General features: G+C 40.8%; 1 protein-coding gene across 1 annotated transcript in view; it reads left to right on the top strand.

Moving 5' to 3' along the window:
* The window catches only part of FBN1 (fibrillin 1), a 200,171-nt gene that overhangs the window by 134,117 nt on the left and 45,553 nt on the right, over positions 1 to 20,501 (top strand). The window contains exons 29-36 of the mRNA XM_063142808.1: positions 986 to 1,108; positions 5,055 to 5,180; positions 6,911 to 7,036; positions 14,637 to 14,759; positions 16,330 to 16,452; positions 17,992 to 18,117; positions 18,595 to 18,717; positions 20,225 to 20,347. Of these exons, the coding sequence (XP_062998878.1) occupies positions 986 to 1,108; positions 5,055 to 5,180; positions 6,911 to 7,036; positions 14,637 to 14,759; positions 16,330 to 16,452; positions 17,992 to 18,117; positions 18,595 to 18,717; positions 20,225 to 20,347 (993 nt within the window). The remainder of the gene's footprint in view (positions 1 to 985; positions 1,109 to 5,054; positions 5,181 to 6,910; positions 7,037 to 14,636; positions 14,760 to 16,329; positions 16,453 to 17,991; positions 18,118 to 18,594; positions 18,718 to 20,224; positions 20,348 to 20,501) is intronic.

Below are 20,501 nucleotides of genomic sequence, written 5' to 3'. Positions count from 1 at the left end.
CAATCCAGCATGTCCAAACTACAAACTTTCCCAGTTTGAAAAGCCTCGCCCTATTTCAAGTTTGGCCTCAGAACCTTTTGCATTCAGAACTGGCTCAAAATGAAATTTGCCGCTGCTACTTATCAGCCCATCCTGTCACTCCCCCCACCTCTGCCACTTCCCAAGAAAGCCCTCCCCTTACCTTTGAGAAGGCGGAGGGGGTTAACCAGTAGCAGGATGGGCTTGCTAGAGAGGGAAGAGGCCTGTCCAGACTCTCCTGAGGGAAATGACACTGCTGACCTTACTCAGGAGCATCGTTTTCTATTGCTGCGTATGGGATTTGTAGTTTGAGCTGCAGAGAAGATGACAAATCCCATGCTCTCCAGCAGAAAATTATGCTCTTGAGTACCTTGGGTTGAGAGAATTGTCCAGGAGGTGAGAGAGCAGCCTGCACTGCCTGTTTGTTTCCTCAAAAATACTTACAAAAAAACCCTTGAACTTTTATTTTCAGTTTTCTGAGGGAAAGCTCTCTCCCCGCCCCAAAGTTGTTTGTATCAAACTGAGGGAGGTGGCCCAGCACTACTTCGGATGTGTAGCGAGGAGCCTGAGGCACATGACCTCTTCTGTGTTATTATTATAATCTGCTTGAGGTGGGGATTTCCCCCTTATTCTCCACAAAGCGCCGTCTAAATGCATGCTGCTACATAAATCAATCAACAGGCAGTTCAAAATGTGCAATCAGTTCTTCCTTTCCAAATGCAAACCAAACACTTCGACATTCCATTATTTTATTTCCTTGTCTAAACATATTTTCCCTAATGTATTGATACGTGTCTATGTTATTATCTATGAAAACTTTGGGTGTGCCCTAAAATGCGCTAAATTAGTTCAAAGTTAGGCCGAAAGCAAATTGAGAATCTTGAAATGACCACAGCTGCAAGGGTGTTAGATAATATTTGAATAGTTGAATAATTGTATTTTACATGTTCATTTCTTTTCTTTCTAGATATTGATGAATGCAGCATAATCAACGGTGGCTGTGACACCTACTGTACAAATTCAGAAGGAAGCTATGAATGTAGCTGCAGACCAGGATTTGCCCTAATGCCTGACCACAGAACTTGCACCGGTTAAGTAAAATTTGTGAACCTTTGTACTGACAGACTGTTCCTGATGTCTTAGCCATACCTGGGCCTTTCCCTGGCCTTTTGGAAAGATTCATTTTTTGGCCATTTTTATAACCCAATCCTGAGCATATGTACACAGAGGTCAGTTTGATTGAGATTGAGTTGATTGACTGTGATGTTCTTGAATACATCTTAGCCCTTTTAAAATAAGGAGCATCCTATAAAACTAGGGACCCTTGTCAATCAAGGCAACAGGGAAGAGAGACACCTATATAGAGTGTAGGATTAAAAGCTAACAGCTAGTGATAAGCATATCTTCCATGAAGTTATCTAATCCCCCTTTAAAGCCCTCTAAGGCAGTGGCCATCACCACATCCTGCAGCAGTGATTTCTGTAAGTTCATTATTCATAGAATGAAGAAGTGATTATTAATGCAGATATTATGGCCTTTAAGCTAGTCTGCTGTTCTTGAGTGCTGTGGAGGATGCTGTCCCATCATCAGTGCTGAAGTAAGACAACTCTCAGTCCAGTTGGCTTCTGTATGTGGAATGGGAGCAGGGCACTATTTTGTCCTTTTCCTCAGGCTGCAAAAAGCTCCATCACACTGGGGGTTAACACACTCCCTATCTTTGCTTCACCGGTGTTTTCATTCCACAGTTACTTCCCCTTTTCAAAAGAGGAAGTACAGAACGAGCACGAGGCCCATTGAGTCCGTTGTCCTAATGGCGCTGCTTCTCCTGCACACAGCAGGAGAGAGCAGCGATTCTGAGTTTAAAAAAACATTGGACTTTATGAGGGCCTTTTTTCATGCAAAGAAGGCCAGAAAGGGTGGAAGGTGCACGGGAGGCAGACGACGCAGACAAGCTGGAGCGTGTTCAGAAGAGGGCAACCAGGATGATCAGAGGTCTAGAAACAAAGCCCTATGAAGAGAGACTGAAAGAACTGGGCATGTTTAGCCTGGAGAAGAGAAGATGGAGGGGAGACATGATAGCACTCTTCAAATACTTAAAAGGTTGTCACACAGAGGAGGGCCAGGATCTCTTCTCGATCCTCCCAGAGTGCAGGACACGGAATAACGGGCTAAAGTTAAAGGAAGCCAGATTCCGGCTGGACATCAGGAAAAACTTCCTGACTGTTAGAGCAGTGCGACGGTGGAATCAGCTACCTAGGGAGGTTGTGGGCTCTCCCACACTAGAGGCATTCAAGAGGCAGCTAGACAACCATCTGTCAGGGATGCTTTAGGGTGGATTCCTGCATTGAGCAGGGGGTTGGACTCGATGGCCTTGTAGGCCCCTTCCAACTCTGCTATTCTATGATTCTATGATTCTATGACGTCATGTGAGGGACCTGAGCAAACTCCATGAGTGCCCAATACTGAGCGTGCAATAAAACACTTGTCGGATGGAGCTTAAAATGTCCTCCACCATCCCTGCCAATGAGTCGGGATGGCCAAATCTATCCATTTCGATTCCGCTCAGTTAATCATTATTCCAAACTTATTTGTTTTATCTGATTCCATATCAGTGTATGATTTTTTTTCCTTTTAAAACTCTGTATGAAAATTCTTCTGCATTTTCATGTGCACTTCTAATATACACATTTTTGTGTAATCTTTTTGTTAATGTATGAATTTTTGTGAGCTGTTTTACCTATTATAATGCCTTTCTGTGCATAATTTTTACATTTTTGTGCACGCATTTGATTAATGTATCCATTTGTTGAAAAATGTGAAAAAATGCAAATTTTACGGCAAACTCCCTGTTTCACTTATTTGGTAAATTCAGATAAAAAATTTGCATGGAACTAATTTCTTTCCCATTCTTACCTAAGAGGCTGTAATAATATAGTTTCAGCATTGCCTCTTTATACAATAGGAATAGAAGGTAAAGGTAGATTGTGGCCAGAATTCAGGTGATTGTTGGTGTTTTTATTATTACATAATTCTCCCCCCCCACACACACATTTTATCCTTCCGACCACCCTGTGAAATAGGTTAGGCTGAGAGAGAGTGACTGCCCAAAGTCATCCAGTGAACTTCATGGCTGAGTGGGTATTTGAATTGAGTGTGTTCTCCTTAGTCAAAGTCTGACACTCTAAAGACTTGGGGGTTAAAGAAGTGGAGTAGTCAGAAATAAAACGTTACAGCAACTTCAAGGCTCTGCCTTTCTTTCATCAACATCCCAATATGCGTCATAATTCTTTATGCAATTGGTGCATAGATGTATTCTTTTGTAGCCCAAAGATTCAGCAGGAAGGATGTGGGTTGGCAATAATCCTCCATACACACAACTTTCTTATTTTCAAAGACCATCTTTAGAAATATGTAAGTACAATTTGCCAACTTCTTGCAGTGGCCTCTTTTCACAGATGTGTCAGCATCCCCATATTATTATTTTTTATTATTTATTTATTGCATTTCTATAATGCCCAATAGCCGAAGCTCTCTGGGCGGTTTACAAAACAACTGCACTTTTCACTTGCAATTTATACACTTGAGCATTAGGGATAGGCAGATGTGATCCACAAAGCTATTATACTAGAGGACTTAAATTTTAAGGTATCCGTTTATCTCAATGGGAAATTCTGACCTAAACCCAGTCCAACATGCATTCTACTTAAAATAGACCCATTGAAATGAACGGGACAAGTTTTTTTAAACGACCCCCCCCCCCAAATTTACCCCATGTTTTCTGGCTTAAGTAGATTGCATGTTAGGTTCCTTGCTATCACAGAGAAATTGTTGTTTGTGTATTATATGTTCATCTTTCTCCTCCATACTTTTGTGGGTTCCCTTAACCTCAGGCTGCCTTCTCATGAACAATTATTTAAGGTGTGTTCATTCTTGAAATTAATGGTTGTTTGTAGTTTACAAAGAAGTTATTTTGCATGACGGTTCAGCTAAGTCTGCAACCTCCACATTACTGATGAGTGTGATTAATAAAATGAGCAGTAGCCAGCAAGAGATGACTTCCAGGTTGCATCTCCCTGCAAAAAACAACAGTTAGAACAGTTTATGTTTGTTTGGTGTTAGCTACGCAGAAAATGAATAATGGACAGAAAACTTTTGGACTCACTAGTTAAAATGAGTTCAGTGTTCTGCAGCTGCATAATTCCTAAAAGCCACAATAGACTCATCTCCTGGTGAGCTACACCCTTTCTCTCCAAAGAGAGGAGGTTCTCAGCTTAGCTCTTTGTTTTGCAAACATTTCCTTTGAGTAACCAAGGAAAGTTTTGGATCTTAAACTACTACGTGGTGGTCTTGACAAGGAAAAATCATGAGGACTTGCAAAAGAAACTCTAAAACACACTGGATACTTTGACAGTGTAATAGCTGTAAAAATATGGAATTTCCAGTATTTTAAGTCAGTCCACATTCACTGTAATGAAGCATGGATTTGGAGAAATATTTAAATGCTAAATATTGTAAAGTTATTACTAGCAGAAAGAACAGATGCAAAACAGTCTAAATATTTATTTTGTATAGTTATTTCCATAGAACATTTATATACTGCTCCACATTTAAACAGATTCTGGAGCAGTGAACAATAAAAAATAAAGGGAATAAAGTACAATATGAAAAGTTTTTTTAAAAAACAAAACAGAATAACAGTAAAAAAACGTGGCTGGTCAATTGGAGAAGGCTTGTTAAAATAAAAATGTCTTCAGCATGCTCCGGAAACAAAACGAAGTTGGCACTTTCCTAACATCCAGAGAGGCAGGGAATTCCACACCCTAAGATGTTACAATAAAAAGATATTAAAGTGCAATAGAAATCTATATCTGTTCTTCCTAGTCTTTCTAAGGAGACCAGGTGCAAATGAAGACAGGGCTCTTTCTTTTAATAGATGTGGTATACTGTAGAAACAGCCATTACTTAATCTTGAGCCAGAATAAATAGCTTTGGGAGTCAACTAACTTTGAATTTGTACTTGTCACTTTCCTTTATAGATATTGATGAGTGTGAAGACAATCCTAACATCTGTGATGGGGGCCAGTGTACTAACATACCTGGAGAATACAGGTGTCTTTGTTATGATGGATTCATGACATCTGAGGACATGAAGACTTGTCTAGGCAAGTTTGAAAATATCTGTTATCCTAATCTTGTTGGTAGCCTGTCTGTCTTACATAAATGATTGAAGGAAAAGAAATCATATTTGTTTAAAATGTGGAAGCAAGGTTGTGTTGCCACTATACATCAGCACATTGTTACATTTCAATATCATTTGGAAGACTCTGTCTGTAAATGAAATTTAATTACTGGCATTTTCTCCAAAAGACTCCTACTTTAAGCATAGAAATACACACACACACACACACACACACATATATATATATATATATATATATATATATATATACACATACACACACACACACACACACACACATACACACACACACAATCTATTGTGTTTTTTTTAAATAGAAGAACATGTTAAAAATATCTTTGTTTTCACTCAGATAATCTAATTTGATGTAGGGACACATAGGGTGTATGTGTATAGTGAGAAATTTTAGAGCAATTTTTCTAAGGGATCATATAGAAAAATTCAAGACATAAAGCCTCAGGTGAAGTGCAGGTTTTCAGAAGTAATGGCTTATAAAGACAATGAGAATTCCAGTGGAATTATTCCAAACATTTTAGGCTCAAAATTACCCCAAAGGAATGGGGGGGGGGAGAAATTTACAGATGTTCCACATGAGTAGATAGTAAGGAACATGAAGACCTTGCTAGGTTGTGAGTGTAGTTTTTATGCAGGAAAATAATTGTTCATCATATAATAAGGAAACATAAGCTATATTCAATCACCATTCAGAGTTTGGGCTCATGAAAATGGAAATTATGATCAAAGCATTGATGTTGGAAATGGGTAATAGAAAGAAGTATTTCATAATAGAATACATAGGAATAGCCACCAGAAGTTCAAGTCAAAAGGCTCTCCCTAAAGTTATCCAGGGCCAATTTCTGTCTTAAAATCTCTTCACTGGCTGCCAATTAGTTTCCGGGCGAAGTATAAAGTGTTGGATATTACCTTTAAAGCCCTACATGGTTTGGGTCCAGGCTACCTGCGGGATCGCCTTCTCCCGTACAATCCGCCCCACACTCTCAGGTCCTCTGGGGAGAACTTATGTCAGTCAGCCAAAACTAGGCTGACAACTGTTACCCAGAGGACCTGCTGCGCTCAGACTGTGGAATGGCTTGCCGGAGGAGAGTCGTCAGCTTGACAGCCTTTTAGCATTCAAGAAAGCTATCAAGACTGATCTCTTCCGGCAGCCCTATCCAGTAGAATTTTAGGATGCTTTTAGGATGCTTTTAGGATGTTTTTAACAGTGTATACTATGTTTTTAATCAGTATTTTATGTATTTTGTGCTTGCTGTTGTTCCCCGCCTCGATCCAATCAGAGAGGCGGGTAAGAAATAAATTATTATTATTATTATTATTATTATTATTATTATTATTATTATTATTACCCATCAAAACTCTGAAGACCAAAAAAACCCACCCTTCCCCTTGGGTGTATTCTGTTACTGCTTTTGAGTTCACTTTCAAGGAGCCGGGAAGAATACTAGCCTGAGCTTGGCAAAGTCTGTCTGTTTAAGGTTCAGAGACAGAACCCAGCACCACAAGTTCAGCTTTTGAAATGGTATTGCCGCATGATCTGTTCTAAAAACAATATCCTCCTCCTGCCAAAATTTCATTGCTGCTTCCTTGTTTATAATATCTTTGTATCAATGCTTGTATCTAGAGTGAAATGTTAATACCAGTTTCTTAAAGATTTTACAACCCTTTTACCCACAGATGTTAATGAATGTGAACTGAACCCAAACATCTGTCTGAGTGGTAGCTGTGAGAATACAAAAGGGTCCTTTATCTGTCATTGTGATATGGGTTATTCTGGCCAAAAAGGAAAAACTGGTTGCACAGGTATGTGTGTTTTATACATATACATTAATATTTGTCTAATCATTGAATGGTAATGTAGTACCATACTTTTCCAAACTCCCGTGCACATTATTTCGATCACATCTTTCTCTGTGGCACTAATTTAAAAATGAATTGGATTCCAAGAGGCATGCCTTTTGGCCTTTCATAGCTGGGGCTTACTGGTGAGTAATCAGCCAACTGGCCACTTTCTTTTCACATGGATTGTTAATTTTGCCTCTGTGGGATGGTTTGAGAGGTACTAATTATTTTTCTTATATTCATATTAGTTTTCTTAAAGAATTTTTAAAATTACTTTGATTCTCATGTCTTCAAAATCCTTGATAAGTATTTAAAAGTTAGTGAGTTACAAGTGAAAAATGGACCATTGCCTGATATGGGGTGGATTACATTTCTTTCTTTCTGACGTTTGTTTAAAAATGACAAAAAAATACTATATTGTAAATTGGGATTAAAGGTGGTTCTTAATTCTAAAAAGATTGAAGACTGTTAATTTACAGTATTTGCTTGGAGTTGTGAGATGGCCATATTTGCTATAATCCAGCACCAAGTTGCATTAAATTGCCTTTGCTCCATTGAGTTTTGGATTGTAGATTCTCAGGGTGGGCTCTCCCGAGTTGCATTTTTCTAAAAGCAGGAGACACTTCTTTATCTATCTACACACCATGTGTGATGTGAATGGGCAACACATAAATATGATGATGACCCATCATTAACGTGATTTAAGATGATCTTGGATAGACCAGGCCATCATGTGGAAACCAGAACGCCTTTGTACGTTCTGATTGAAGCCAGTGAGTGCTTTGATAATGAACAGGTCAAGGTTGCCTAAGAGAGGCATCTAATCCTGGAATTCTGGATTTCATACACCTTATTTTGTGCCAGATTCATGATTTGCTTAGCAAAGTCACTCTGTGTATAGACATAGAAATGTCTCCTGTATATGGAAGGGTGTAAAATGAGTAATGTCCTTTACTCTAGCAAATTCTTCATACTGAGTTTTATTCCACCTAAGTGATTGGCACAACTCCAAGTTATGAACAAGGCTGGACCAAGTAACACAGCATGTAATTCACTACATCATGACTAGACCACCAAGGCCCACATCAACAAGTCTATATTGCATTTGGATTTGGTAACTCTACACTCTGTGTGCAAATAGCAAACCTTCTACTCCAAATGTTGTTTTGGCAAATAGTTTGTGTTTGAAAAAAATATATTGTGCTTTCAGAGTCGTAGCAATACACATCCTTAATTTAACTGAATTATATCAAGATATGTTAGCAAAACCAACACAAACATGATTTTCATATCATTTGCTAGCCAAAAGCACTGAAGTTCAAACTTACAAGCTTAAAGGCTAGTTACATTAATAACACAGGATCTTGGTATTTGAGCCAAGGTGTTCCAAATCATAGCTATTGCCTAAAATATAAACATAAGCATATGGTTAATTTAATTTTTTTTAAAAACGAACAAACACATATAGGTTTCAAACACACAATTCTTGTCAGCTCAAGTGAGACAAATACATAAGCCAATAAGTCACTTCTTCTAGGAAACTGAAATTAATGTTGTAAAGCAGACATCGGAAATATTTGAAAATAATTCTAGGTAAGAACAGTGTGGGAACATCATGTTTCACTGTTCATTAGTAACAGCTGTCTTCTTCCATGTGTACTTACGAACTGATGTGGAGCTAAGAGATCCTTCCTTTTCCTTCTTGGACCAAGCTTCCAGCATTCTGTAGATGATTCTACACCAGAGGTATTGAACCTCTTTCAATCTATGGTCCAAATCCCATTCCAGAGAAATTCTCAGGGGACACATTCCAGTGGTGGGCAGGGCAGGGGGGGGGAGCAAAGGGACAGGACCAACATACCAGCATATTGTAGTTCTTACTGACAGAAACTTAGCTTTTTGAGAGGCATTTCAACTTTTTACAACAGGGAAAAAAGTTGCACAAAAGCTAAGAAACCACCGAACGACTGGGAACTCTGGAGGGCCAATTGTGACCTCAGGAGGTCTAGATTTGACCTGTGATCCTGTAGCCCTGATCTAGACATTCAGAACAAGCTCACAGTAGAGTCATTCTGGTAGTGTACCATTTCAGAATGCAGATGTGGGGATCCTATGTTTGAATGCCCCCTCGTGTAGAAGGTTACTTACCCAGAAAATTTAAGACGTCAAGGGAAATAATAAGGGAAAGAACCCTTCCCCCTAGTGTTAGCTTTCCAAGGGCAGGAAGGTTTTGATACAGAAGACCATTTCTCCTACACAGTCCCCACCTGCATTCTAAAGCAGAACAATCCAGGAAGGCTGAACCCATGTTAATAGGAGTCTGTTTCCTATTCCCAGACAGGAGACCCCAGTGACACAGTGACAGCATTAAAAACTGTGTGTGTTTGTGTTGAACTTTTCTCAAGTGTGTTGATTGGCCCTGAAAAAGAAAAATTACATGGAGTCTGTGGCTCCAAACAAGGACTTGGACCCCTTCTACCAGTGGAATGTGAGAATAAAAGACACAGAGCTTTGTAAGGAACACAGAAATGCCCTCTTCTACCCACGGATTTATAACATGTGGTTGCCGCAATGGATAGAGATGGCATTGCCTTGGTTCACTTGCTTCTTCTGCTCAAGTAGAGCAGGAAACAAGAAGGAGACAGAGCAGTTGATGGTATCAAGAAGGAGTCAGGACTCTGACAGGAGAGCCCAGGAACCTAAGAAAGGGGCAGAAAGGAAAGCAGAAGATATATGGCTAGCTATAAGGCAAGGATGAGCTTGCAGCAATGGTGTAATGGTGCAACAGGACCCGAAGGATAGGATAGTTAAATTATGGAACTCACTACCACAAGATGTAGTGATAGCCACCAATTTGGATGGCTTTAAAAGGGGGTTGGATGAATTCCTGGAGGAGAAGGCTATCAATGGCTACTAGCCCTGATGTTTGTATGCTATCTCCAGTATTTGAGGCAGTAAGCCTATGAGCATCAGTTGCTGGGGAACATGGGTGGGAGGGTGCTGTTGCACCATGTCCTGCTTTGTCCCTGGCCGACGGCTGGTTGGCCACTGTGTGAACAGAGTGCTGGACTAGATGGACCTTCTGTCTGATCCAGCAGGGCTCTTCTTATGTTCTCATGTTCTTATGAACTGAAGATCTCAGTTGTGAGAATATTCAGTTTAGTATAGAGTGACCATTTTAAGATTTCCCCTGGCGGTCCCCAAGATATGGAGTAGTTCTCCCTCGACAAAATGTTATTGATTGACAATTAACTATGTACTGTATTAATGCTACGTTCAGCACTGTGGTCTATGTTCCTTTTACTGGCCATCTAAACATTAGCACAATCTTTGCAGCTGCCCTTGGAAAGGGAACAGTGGAGGGCGGGATCCTCTTTTTTATCCCAATTGTCCAAATTCCTTTGTTAAAATGTAATAACGCAATGTGTCTCTAGCCTATTCCATTGCTCTGACTAAGTGCCATGAGCTCTGTTTCCTATTCCCAGACAGGAGACCCCAGCGACACAGCGTTTAGTGGCAGTATTAAAAATTGTGACCCCTTGTGTTAGAAAGCTCAACAATAGGGGAAGGATTCTTTTCTTCTTGCAGACAATGCCAAAAGGCACCCACACTTTTTTAAGAATTGCAAAAATGTGTATACAACTTTGAAGAGTAGATTCCTTGTTTCATGAGAACCACTACATAACGTCCTCTGAGCTCTATTACAGTTACATCTACATATTTCATCCCTCCTGTCATTACTGATTGTTTCCATTTTAACAAGTAAACATGTTTTTCCCCCCTCACCCCAATCATTTAACTGTGTTCGTAATCCACCCACTGACATGCAATCCCATTCCACACAGATGTTAATCTTTTTTCACTTCAGCTCTTAGTAAGATTGTGGGCATAGTTTAAGGAAATAGTTGGTTTTGTGCAAAGATATACATTAACTGTGACAGAAATCTGGCTGGATTCATGCCGTCATTTTTAATTAACTGAAAAAGAAAGTGGGCTGGGTCAACTAAGTTATGTGTATATATTGCATGAATGAGAAACACAGCTGAGAAAGAGGGAAGGAGTAGGGAGAACCGCATAAAAGCCTTAACCCAACTCTAGCTTGTACGTCATCAAAGCTTCTAATGTTTTGTATTCATTACATCTGATGCTCAGTGAATTTTCTCCACTCTCAACTGGCTAATGGCAAAACCAGGACCGTTGTTACACATTTCCTGTCTGCTCTCAGAACTCACATCTAGTTTTGGGCCCTTCAAGAGATATTATTCTAAAGGGGGTAGCCTGCTAGCATACACATTAACAAGTCTTCAAGCTCAGCTCTTTTAGTAGTACATGGGAAGCTACCTAACACCAGACTACTTTGACCAGTAGTGTCTCTCCAGGGTCTCAGACAGAGGTGTTTGTTTGTTTGTTTTGCATCATCTGCTCCCTCATCCTTCTAACAGTAGATATCGGGATTTAGGAACATAGGAAACTACCTTAAACTGGCCTGGTTCGTACAATCATGGTGGTGGAAATAAGCCACAGTGACTTATTTCCCCTGCTGTGCATCTCAGGGGGGTTTATATAATTAACCTCACCAGTATGGCTTGCTGTGTCATGCAAACACAGCGAGGATGGCTTGTTTCTGTGATAAAGAAGCCACCCAGAACCTGTGGGCTGTTTTAGGTTTCTGGGGTGGCTTGTTAACCATGGCAACAAGCCACCTGTCAGGGTGGGGCCTTGGCTACTTGATTTGTTTTCTGACTCAGATTCAGAGGAAGAGCTAGAAGAAGCCTAGCCGGGATAGGAAGCAGGGCAGGAAATCCCCCAAGACTTTCCAGGACTCAGTGAAGAACCTTCCCAGGGGCTTATCAAGCAGGAGGGCCGGGCTCAGAGACCATTTGCCTCCGTTTCCTATGGGTCTCTGTCGGAGAGGAAGGACTGGCATTGACAGATGTCACATCTTGCTGCTGAATTTAGCGGGTGGAGCTGAGAGGAGGTGGCAGACATTCTGCCAGAGTGGTGGACTGTTGGAGCTTCAGTCGAGAGGACACTTCCTAAAAGGAGGAGCCCAGAAAAACTTGTCAAGCATATTCAGTAGTTGAAAGGCAACTGAAAAGCTCTGTTTTGCTAATTAGGCCCAGGGTGCACCTCCCAGGCCTTGTCATTGCTTTACATGTAGAGACCTGCTATTAACTGAATAAAGAGCTTGTGGTTTGCGAATTTATTTATTTAACTTAAAACGTTTCTGAACCTTCTTCCAGGGCAGAAACCCTCCCAAGGTGGTTTAACAACCGTATATAAAACTAAGGCCGTTTCTACACCTGCCGGGATCATCCCTGTGCATCCAAATGACACACAGGGTATCCCGGAAGCAGGCAGGGATGATCCCTCCATTTTCCTGGGGTAATCCTTAGGTGTAGAAAGGCCCTTAGCCAGTTTCTGTTGCCTTGCCATTTTGAACGTGACCACAAACCTTCCTAGAATGGACTGAACGGTGATATGGGCTTGTAATTGCTTGAGGCAACTGTACTTCCGATGTGCATGACGCAAACTGGCCTGAAAAATAGAGCAGATCTCTCACATCATGCTAATGGGAATTGCTTACACAGATAAGAAGGCATGTGCTGTAGTAGGAAGAAGCATTGAGGATGCAGCGACAGCCTTGGGCTAGAAAGTTTGTTTTTATTGGCTGCTGCAGCTTTACGCTCAAAGGGAAACTTTGCAAGGAAATGAGATTAGGAGGAGGGTGGGAAGATAGAGAAAATGTTTATACAGTCTTGACACTGTACTCTTTTGCTTTTAGTGAGGTCAATGGCTATTTTGCTCTTCCCTTTAGAGCCAATTTTGGGTATCTTTAGTCATGCTGAGTAGCGGCCCACTTCACAGCGGTATTACAGGAATCCAAGAGACTTGATAGAGTAACAAAATCTGGTCTTTTTGTATTACTGGAGAGTTGAAATCTGTTTTGTTTTTAATTTCGTTATCTAGGGACCAAATCAACAGTTTGAAAATCGCTGTTAGATTCTTCCTTTCCTTTGAATGAAACTAGAGCCGCACAAAATCCTTTCTTCATAAAACTGTCCAGGGCAAAAACATGGCTTTTGAGGGGCATGAAATGCTCTTCCAAAACACAGCTACTGTGCCTTCCCTCCCACTCCTTTGGGGCCTTTTAAAAAGATAAAAATGGGACTTCTTATTCCTGTAAGGATTTTTTTTTTATCATACCTGTTTTAAAACAAACAAACTCAAGGCAGGTTACAAAATGAAATGTGATACAATATCTAAAAACACACATAGCAACCAACAACTTATAATACAGCAATAATAAGCAGACAGTATTAACATAATATGCCAAGAGGAGCAGTACAAGAACAATTCCTAAAAGCAGTAGTCAGAATGGGAGCAGTGTATATAATAAGTCTAAAGGATGCTCAACCAAAGGTCTGATTAAAGAGCTTATCTTTTAACCAAGCACTGAAATCAATCAAGTGTCGAGATCTAATGGATCCTGCTTGGTCGGGCGTTTGTACAACAGAGCAAAGGTTCTATTAGTTTGCTGCCTGTCCTGCTTCATGTGTGCAGAACTACTTTTGGGTGGGGGTGGGGGTGGAGCAGGTGTGATGCCATCTTCCACCTGCTACTTTGACCAGGCTTTACTGCGCACATGCTTTCCCAGTTAGGGAAGCTCCACAGGCAGCAAAATTGAGCCTGATTATTCCCCATTGCTCTTCTGAAGGCGAGTGACAGAGACTAGCTTGGCTCTACCCTGTTGTCACACTCCCTCCTTCCTCCCCACGATGAGGAAAGATGGCGGCGTGCACGGAAGAGAAGCGGCTGAGCCTCCATTGCAGGGAGGAGGAGGACCAGGCTAAACAGAAGTTGGACGTTCCTGCATCTGGGGAGAGCAGCCGCACAGTAAGGAGAGCTAATTCCCAGGAGGGATTTAGAAATTTTCCTTCAGAAATTTGCAATTCAGGAGTTAAATCCTGGGAGGGTAGTCCTTTAGAAAGTTAGAGTTCTTGCAGCCCTGCTCTAAGATAGAAGCTTGAGTTGCAGAAAATCTAAACCAGATACTTAGACTACGCCCAAGTTTGGAGAACGTAGCTCTCTATTAACAAAGGCCACAGTTGCCATGCAAGGGGAAGGTAAGTGCTAGACATTTAATGAAATGATTCATAGATCCATTCAAGGTCATCATTTAAACCAAGGATCTGTTGCCATCGCACTTGGTTTGCCCTGAGGCTGATATGCTTACTTCATCTGTTTTGTACTCCTCTGGTAACACAAAAGTAGGTTTAAACAAGCTGCCATAGGGAAAAGTGAAAGTAGTTTGCACCAGGCTTAATCACCAACACATAATCAAAATCACGCCATGCAGAGACAAGCTGATGGTGATGCTCTCTGAGGAATTATTCCAGCAGTTACACATGTAATTCTTGGATGCTTGTATACTGCGCTCACAGATTTTTCAAATTGCTTATCAGACAATGAAATAATTAAAGGGGGAAGTGTTTGCCCTGCGAGATTTGAGAAAAGGCTAATACATGGGTGCCTTATACTTTTTTTTTTCTTCCTGCAGATGTTAATGAGTGCGAAATTGGAGCCCATAATTGTGACCGGAATGCTATATGTACAAACACAGCTGGAAGTTTCAAATGCAGTTGCAGTCCAGGTTGGGTTGGAGATGGTAGCAAATGTACAGGTGAGTTTGAGGCACTCTGCTGTTATTTTAACCTTTGAAATATATCTTTCTCAGTGCTGAAAGTAATAATTTCAGCATCCATTGGCTTGATAAGCAAATGTTATCTATTTCCAGTGATAAGAAAGCTGTGATTTTTAATCTAGAATTGACTTTATAGTTACCAAATCCACAGACTTCTACAGATTTTAGCAGCCTCTTACAGATGTTTATCTAACTGCTCCTTGAAAACTTGTGGAGAAGGAAATTGTGCTGCTTCCTTAAGCCCCTTGTACTGTTGCCCAGATGGTTTTAAAATAAGCATTTTTTCCTTCAAATAATCAGCCTAAAATTACTTCCGCTTCCCTTCTTGGGAATGTAAACAATGGTTCTCAGTCCTTATTATGGAATACTTTATAAGAATTTGCAAAGTATTAGGATGTACCATAGTAGTTATTTTTACCTATAATGATCAGCTTCCCCCAGCTTCTTCTCAAAAACCTTGCATTTAATCGTACACCAATTCTAACATTTGCATCTGGCACAACTGCAATTTTGTGATGAGCTGGATGGTATAGCAATTGATAATCCCCATCTTGAGTACTTATTTGAATTTAGTCAGTCCTAGAAATGTTCTAGGACTGACTAAATGTCAGCACCATGAGGGTGTTGGACCTAACGTTTCTCAAAGAAGTCTTCCGTGCTAGATAGCAGAGCCCATTTGAAATACAGAGGATTTTTAAAATCATTTTTTATTTAGTATGATGGTCTGATGTTGAACATACACCCCCCTCCCCCAGCTGGGAATGCACATGGCCCTGAGTGTACCTTAAGATCTTTGGATCACGACCATAGTGTTGAATTATCTTCAGTTCTCCATATCTAATACAAAGGCATCATCCAATAGAGGGGAACCTCCAGATTATGTTGGATTCCAACTTCTATCATCTCCAACCAGCATTGGTCAGTGCTGATGGGAGTTGTAGTCCAACATCCTATGCATCCTATCTAAGGATTTCTAGGCAACCTGCAAAATATTCAATTACTTAGCATTTAAAAACATCCTTTCAATTTACAACGTAACGTAAAACATGAAACAGCAGCAGAAAACCGTGGAACAGCAATCTGAATATTTAAGGTATTCAAATAAATAGAGACTGATTAAAAACACAAATTTCAAAGTATATATTAAATGTCTTCCTAAAAGGAAGGTCTTTACCAGTTTTCAGGTCATTCATGAGAAGATGAGATGGGGCTCACTAGGAAAGGGGGTCCAAAGAGCCACAGGTTCCCCACACCTGGCACAATCCGTACGCTATATAGTACCACTATTTCTTTCAGAGTCCTGGATTTGATGGTTTTGCAAAACCCTTACCCATTTTTTTTCTATCAGACTCATTGCTAGGTCACATATTTAGTACGTGTTATACTACAATTTTCAGATAGATATAGGGCAATAATTCGTTGCACAAATTGTCGGCCTTTTTTCAGACCTATTACTACTTGCAAGTTTTCTCTTTATTCTTTGAGTACACATAAAGATAGCAATTATAAATAGTTGTGTCCTTATTAATGCGGTTTTTGTTCTCTTTAGATGTGGACGAATGCTCTAATGGGACACACACGTGCAGCCCAGATGCTGATTGCAAAAATACCATGGGATCATACCGCTGCTTATGTAAAGAAGGGTACACTGGAGATGGATTCACATGTACAGGTGAGTTTTCTCTGAGAGAGAGAGAGAGATCTGAATGTAATGCCTCTGCCTGGCCTTATCATCAGGCAGAGTGAGGCAGTTGGCATAGGCGGCTGGATATTTCGGGTGGAGAGCAATGTGAGGTATGTGGCCTGCCCTGCACCCCTAAGGTAGACTACTGCATTGAGGTGCAGTAGAGGATGCTCTTCCAGCATCAACGATGAAGCCTCGTGTGGCGCAGAGTGGTAAAGCAGCAGTTTCTGCAGCTGAAACTCTCCCCACGGCCTGAGTTCGATCTCAGCGGAAGCTGGTTTCAGGCAGCCGGCTCGGGTCGACTCAGCCTTCCATCCTCCCGAGGTCGGTAAAATGAGTACCCAGTTAGCTGGGGGAAAGGTAATAACGGCTGGGGAAGGCAACGGCAAACCACCCCGCTATAAGGCCTGCCAAGAAAACGTCAGCGAAAGCTGGCATCCCTCCAAGAGTCAGTAATGACTCAGTGCTTGCACGAGAGGTTCCTTTCCTTTCCTTTCCTTCAGTCAATGTCTACGTTGAATGAAGGGTATAAAAAAGAGAATATAATCATAGCAAAGGCTCTTAAAATATGAGAGCTGACACATCATTGCATAGCCTGTATCCTAACGTACTGTTATGGCTAAGAGTTAGAACTGTGGGGCCCGTCTCATAGGAAGCTGTCTTATATCAGTTCAGACTATGACCTGGTTTGCACGTGGGTTGTTGAATCATGGGTTGTTGAATTGTGGATTGTTGTTATGTGCAAACCTGGAACTATGGGTTGTTAACTGCAAACAAACCACGAAGAGAACCCATGGTTTGTTGTTGGGTTTTTGAACCATGGGTTGTCATTAGGTGTGAACCCAAAACTCTGGGTTGTTCATGGGTCATTTCACCAGGCTACAGAAGTGGCAAGCAAGAACAGTCAAATCCAGCCACTCAACATCCCTGTGCTACAGTGCCAAGAAGGCATTTAGGATACAGGGACAGAGTGAAGGGGGCAGGAACCAAACTACTCAGGAATTGACCAAACAAACCATGTACATTGATGGTGCTATATAAATAAATAATAATAAATAATAATAAACAGCAGTTTGCCTGATCGTCTGACAGCCAAATCATGGGTTAACTCTGAGTAAGGTAACAATCCATGGGTTAAGTATTTACTGCTATTAAGAGATTTGATTTACAACTTGTACATATTGCTGTTTTTCATAGGGTGTCTAGAGTAGGTATTTTGTAATAAATTGAGACCTTTGTGCAATTGAAATAAACCTTATTTTCTAACACTTTTTCTGAATGATTTCCATTATTGGAGTTCAGGAATATATTTTTTATTTTAAAAATTCTAGTTGATTCGGAGCTCAATCCATAGCCATAGGTCAACCATTTCATCTCCCATGTTGCATTTTCATACTTGATTAGAAGACAATTTATATCTTCCAAAGTAGAGAAAAAGTAGAATTTTGGGCCTTAGGCAACAGTTATTTCTTTGCCTAGAAAGAGAGAGAGAACATTTGCATTAATGTCATTTTTCTTTCTTTCCAGATCTTGACGAATGCTCAGAGAATTTAAACTTCTGTGAAAATGGTCAGTGCCTGAATGCTCCAGGAGGTTATCGCTGTGAATGTGACATGGGATTTTTGCCAAGCCCAGATGGGAAAGCCTGTGAAGGTAATTCAGCGAAATCTATATCAACAGTACTTAATTTGGAAATCCAATGTAATTAAGGCAATCAGCAACACTGGTATGGAGGGCAAATCCTGTCCACCTCCACCACCCTACTACAAAACTAAGAGTCAAGAGACAGGTTTCAGCTCCCAGAGCATCTTTGAGTCCACCTCTTTACTTTCACCCAGAAACTTTAGTTTATTTCCTCATTCATATCTCAGGAAAACTGAGAGCACTGCCCTGGGAACACTGTGGTCATCCAGGGGAGGGAATAGGTGCCTGAGAGGGAAGGGGGCGGTCTCTATGGTAACTGAATTTGTGCAGCCCTATTTATATTGTTAAAGAACATGCAGGTGTTTTTGGTTATCTAATTTTGTACTTCACTTTTTGAATTCTTAATGTTGCAAAATTGCACTCTTGTTCGTATCGAAATAATTACAGCAAATTCTGTCTCTTCTTCTCCCCACCCTCTTATTAAAGATATTGATGAGTGCACCCTTGCTAACATATGTGTCTTTGGGACTTGTCACAACCTTCCTGGCCTGTTCCGATGCCAGTGTGAGACAGGCTACGAATTGGACAGAAGTGGCGGTAACTGCACAGGTATGTGGCTTGGCCAATCTGATTGTTTATTTATTTATTTACAACATTTATTTATTTACAACAATTATCTAACACCGATTCCAGAGCGGTGAACATAGATATAAAAAGAAAGAAGATTAAAAAAGCAAATTAAAATTATTCAGTTAAAAAAAGAAAGGAGCCAGAAAAAACAGTGGCTACTCAGTTGGGGAAGGCATCTCGAAACAGGGATGTTTTCAGGGGATGCCGGAAGCAGTGTAGTGTTGGTGCCTGCCTGACCTCCAGGGGCAGAGAGCTCCACAGAAAAGGGGCCACTACACTAAAGGCTCTTCTCCTGGTGGATACCAGTCAGGCCACAGGCCCACATGGAACCATTAGGAGCATGCCCTCCGATGACCTCAGTGATTGGGCAGGTTGGTAAGGGAGAAGGTGCTGTCTTAAGCTATCATTACATGCATTGTTCTGGCCAGCCTTTCTTAGGTGTAGCTTGTGCCCGTAGTATTAAGTCTAGACCCCTGCACTTACTGTTCATGTAAACAAGTTTCTCCGAAATGTATCCAGGTTTAGCTGATCTTGAATGTTCCAATGATGTGGAACATTCAAGTTCAATGATTCTCAGTTAGGATGGCCACATTCAGACAACCTGCTCCCCAAATATGCTACCCTTTCTGTTGGGTTGGAAAAGTAATGGAAATCTTCACATGTCACTCTTACATCCTTTCATGGACTTTCCCAACTGTATATGTTCATCTGAAAAGCACTTTACATATTACTGTCTTATGGATGCATGCAAAACATTTTTTATTGGCTCACTAAAAATGATAATGTGGGCACACATTAAACTTGTGTCCACTGTCACAGGGGTTTATGGACTAAGGAGTATGGACTTTCTCCTGTTGCATGAACTTGCATTACATGGGAAGTAGCCCTTAGGTACTCTAGCATTTTGGCCCTCCTGGGCAGAACACAAGAGATTCATATGCATATATGAGCATGTTTTTCCACAACTTCAGCTTCCCATGCTGCCTTGGAGGCCACCTTGAATGCCCCTGAATTTTGGAGCGAATTCTCAAAGTGACATGAAGGACAGAGGTTTAAATGAGGTTCAGAAGGCCACCTGTGCAGGTGAAAATCCCACACACAGCCCCTGAGATTGAGACCATCGTGTCTGATTTTGCAAAATGCCATTTTCCCATTTTTTGGTTCGTTTTTAGAAACACACACACACAAGATATACAGGGAGAATGCAAATACTCATTAGAAAAGCCAGCAAGGAAGGGAATAGTAGATGTTGGAGACAAGGAAGTTAATTCAAGGCTAATGTCTGGATCACGTGTGGGAGTGGGATGTGGGTATTGAGCAGAATCGTGAAGTCTTTTGATGCTTTAATTCTTCTTTTTAGCTTAGGAGAAAGGGCTATCAAAATTGGCATATCAGAATATCATGTGCTGCTGCTATTTACATTAGCTTGTAGTCTTTAAGTTGTTTGCTTATTCCCGTGTGGTTGTTGGCTTTTCCTCCCAACCAGATATCAACGAGTGTGCAGATCCCACAACTTGTATCAGTGGCACTTGCCTTAATATCCCAGGCAGTTACACCTGTGAGTGCCCCCCAGATTTTGAGCTGAACCCCACTCGTGTTGGATGTGTTGGTAAATATTGTTTTCTTTTATGAATCGTAAGGGTTTTGGCCTTCCTAATGCAACACATGTGATTCTTTCTGCATGTTTGGGTCCGGGAGATTAATAGCTACAGCTCTCCATTACAATTGAAGAAACATAACCTATATGTTGAACAGAATAGGTA

The sequence above is a fragment of the Elgaria multicarinata genome, chromosome 16, assembly GCF_023053635.1.
Source record: "Elgaria multicarinata webbii isolate HBS135686 ecotype San Diego chromosome 16, rElgMul1.1.pri, whole genome shotgun sequence".
NCBI lineage: Eukaryota > Metazoa > Chordata > Lepidosauria > Squamata > Anguidae > Elgaria > Elgaria multicarinata.
The sequence above is the reverse complement of the archived record's forward strand: the minus strand, read 5'-3'. Positions and strand labels throughout refer to the sequence as shown.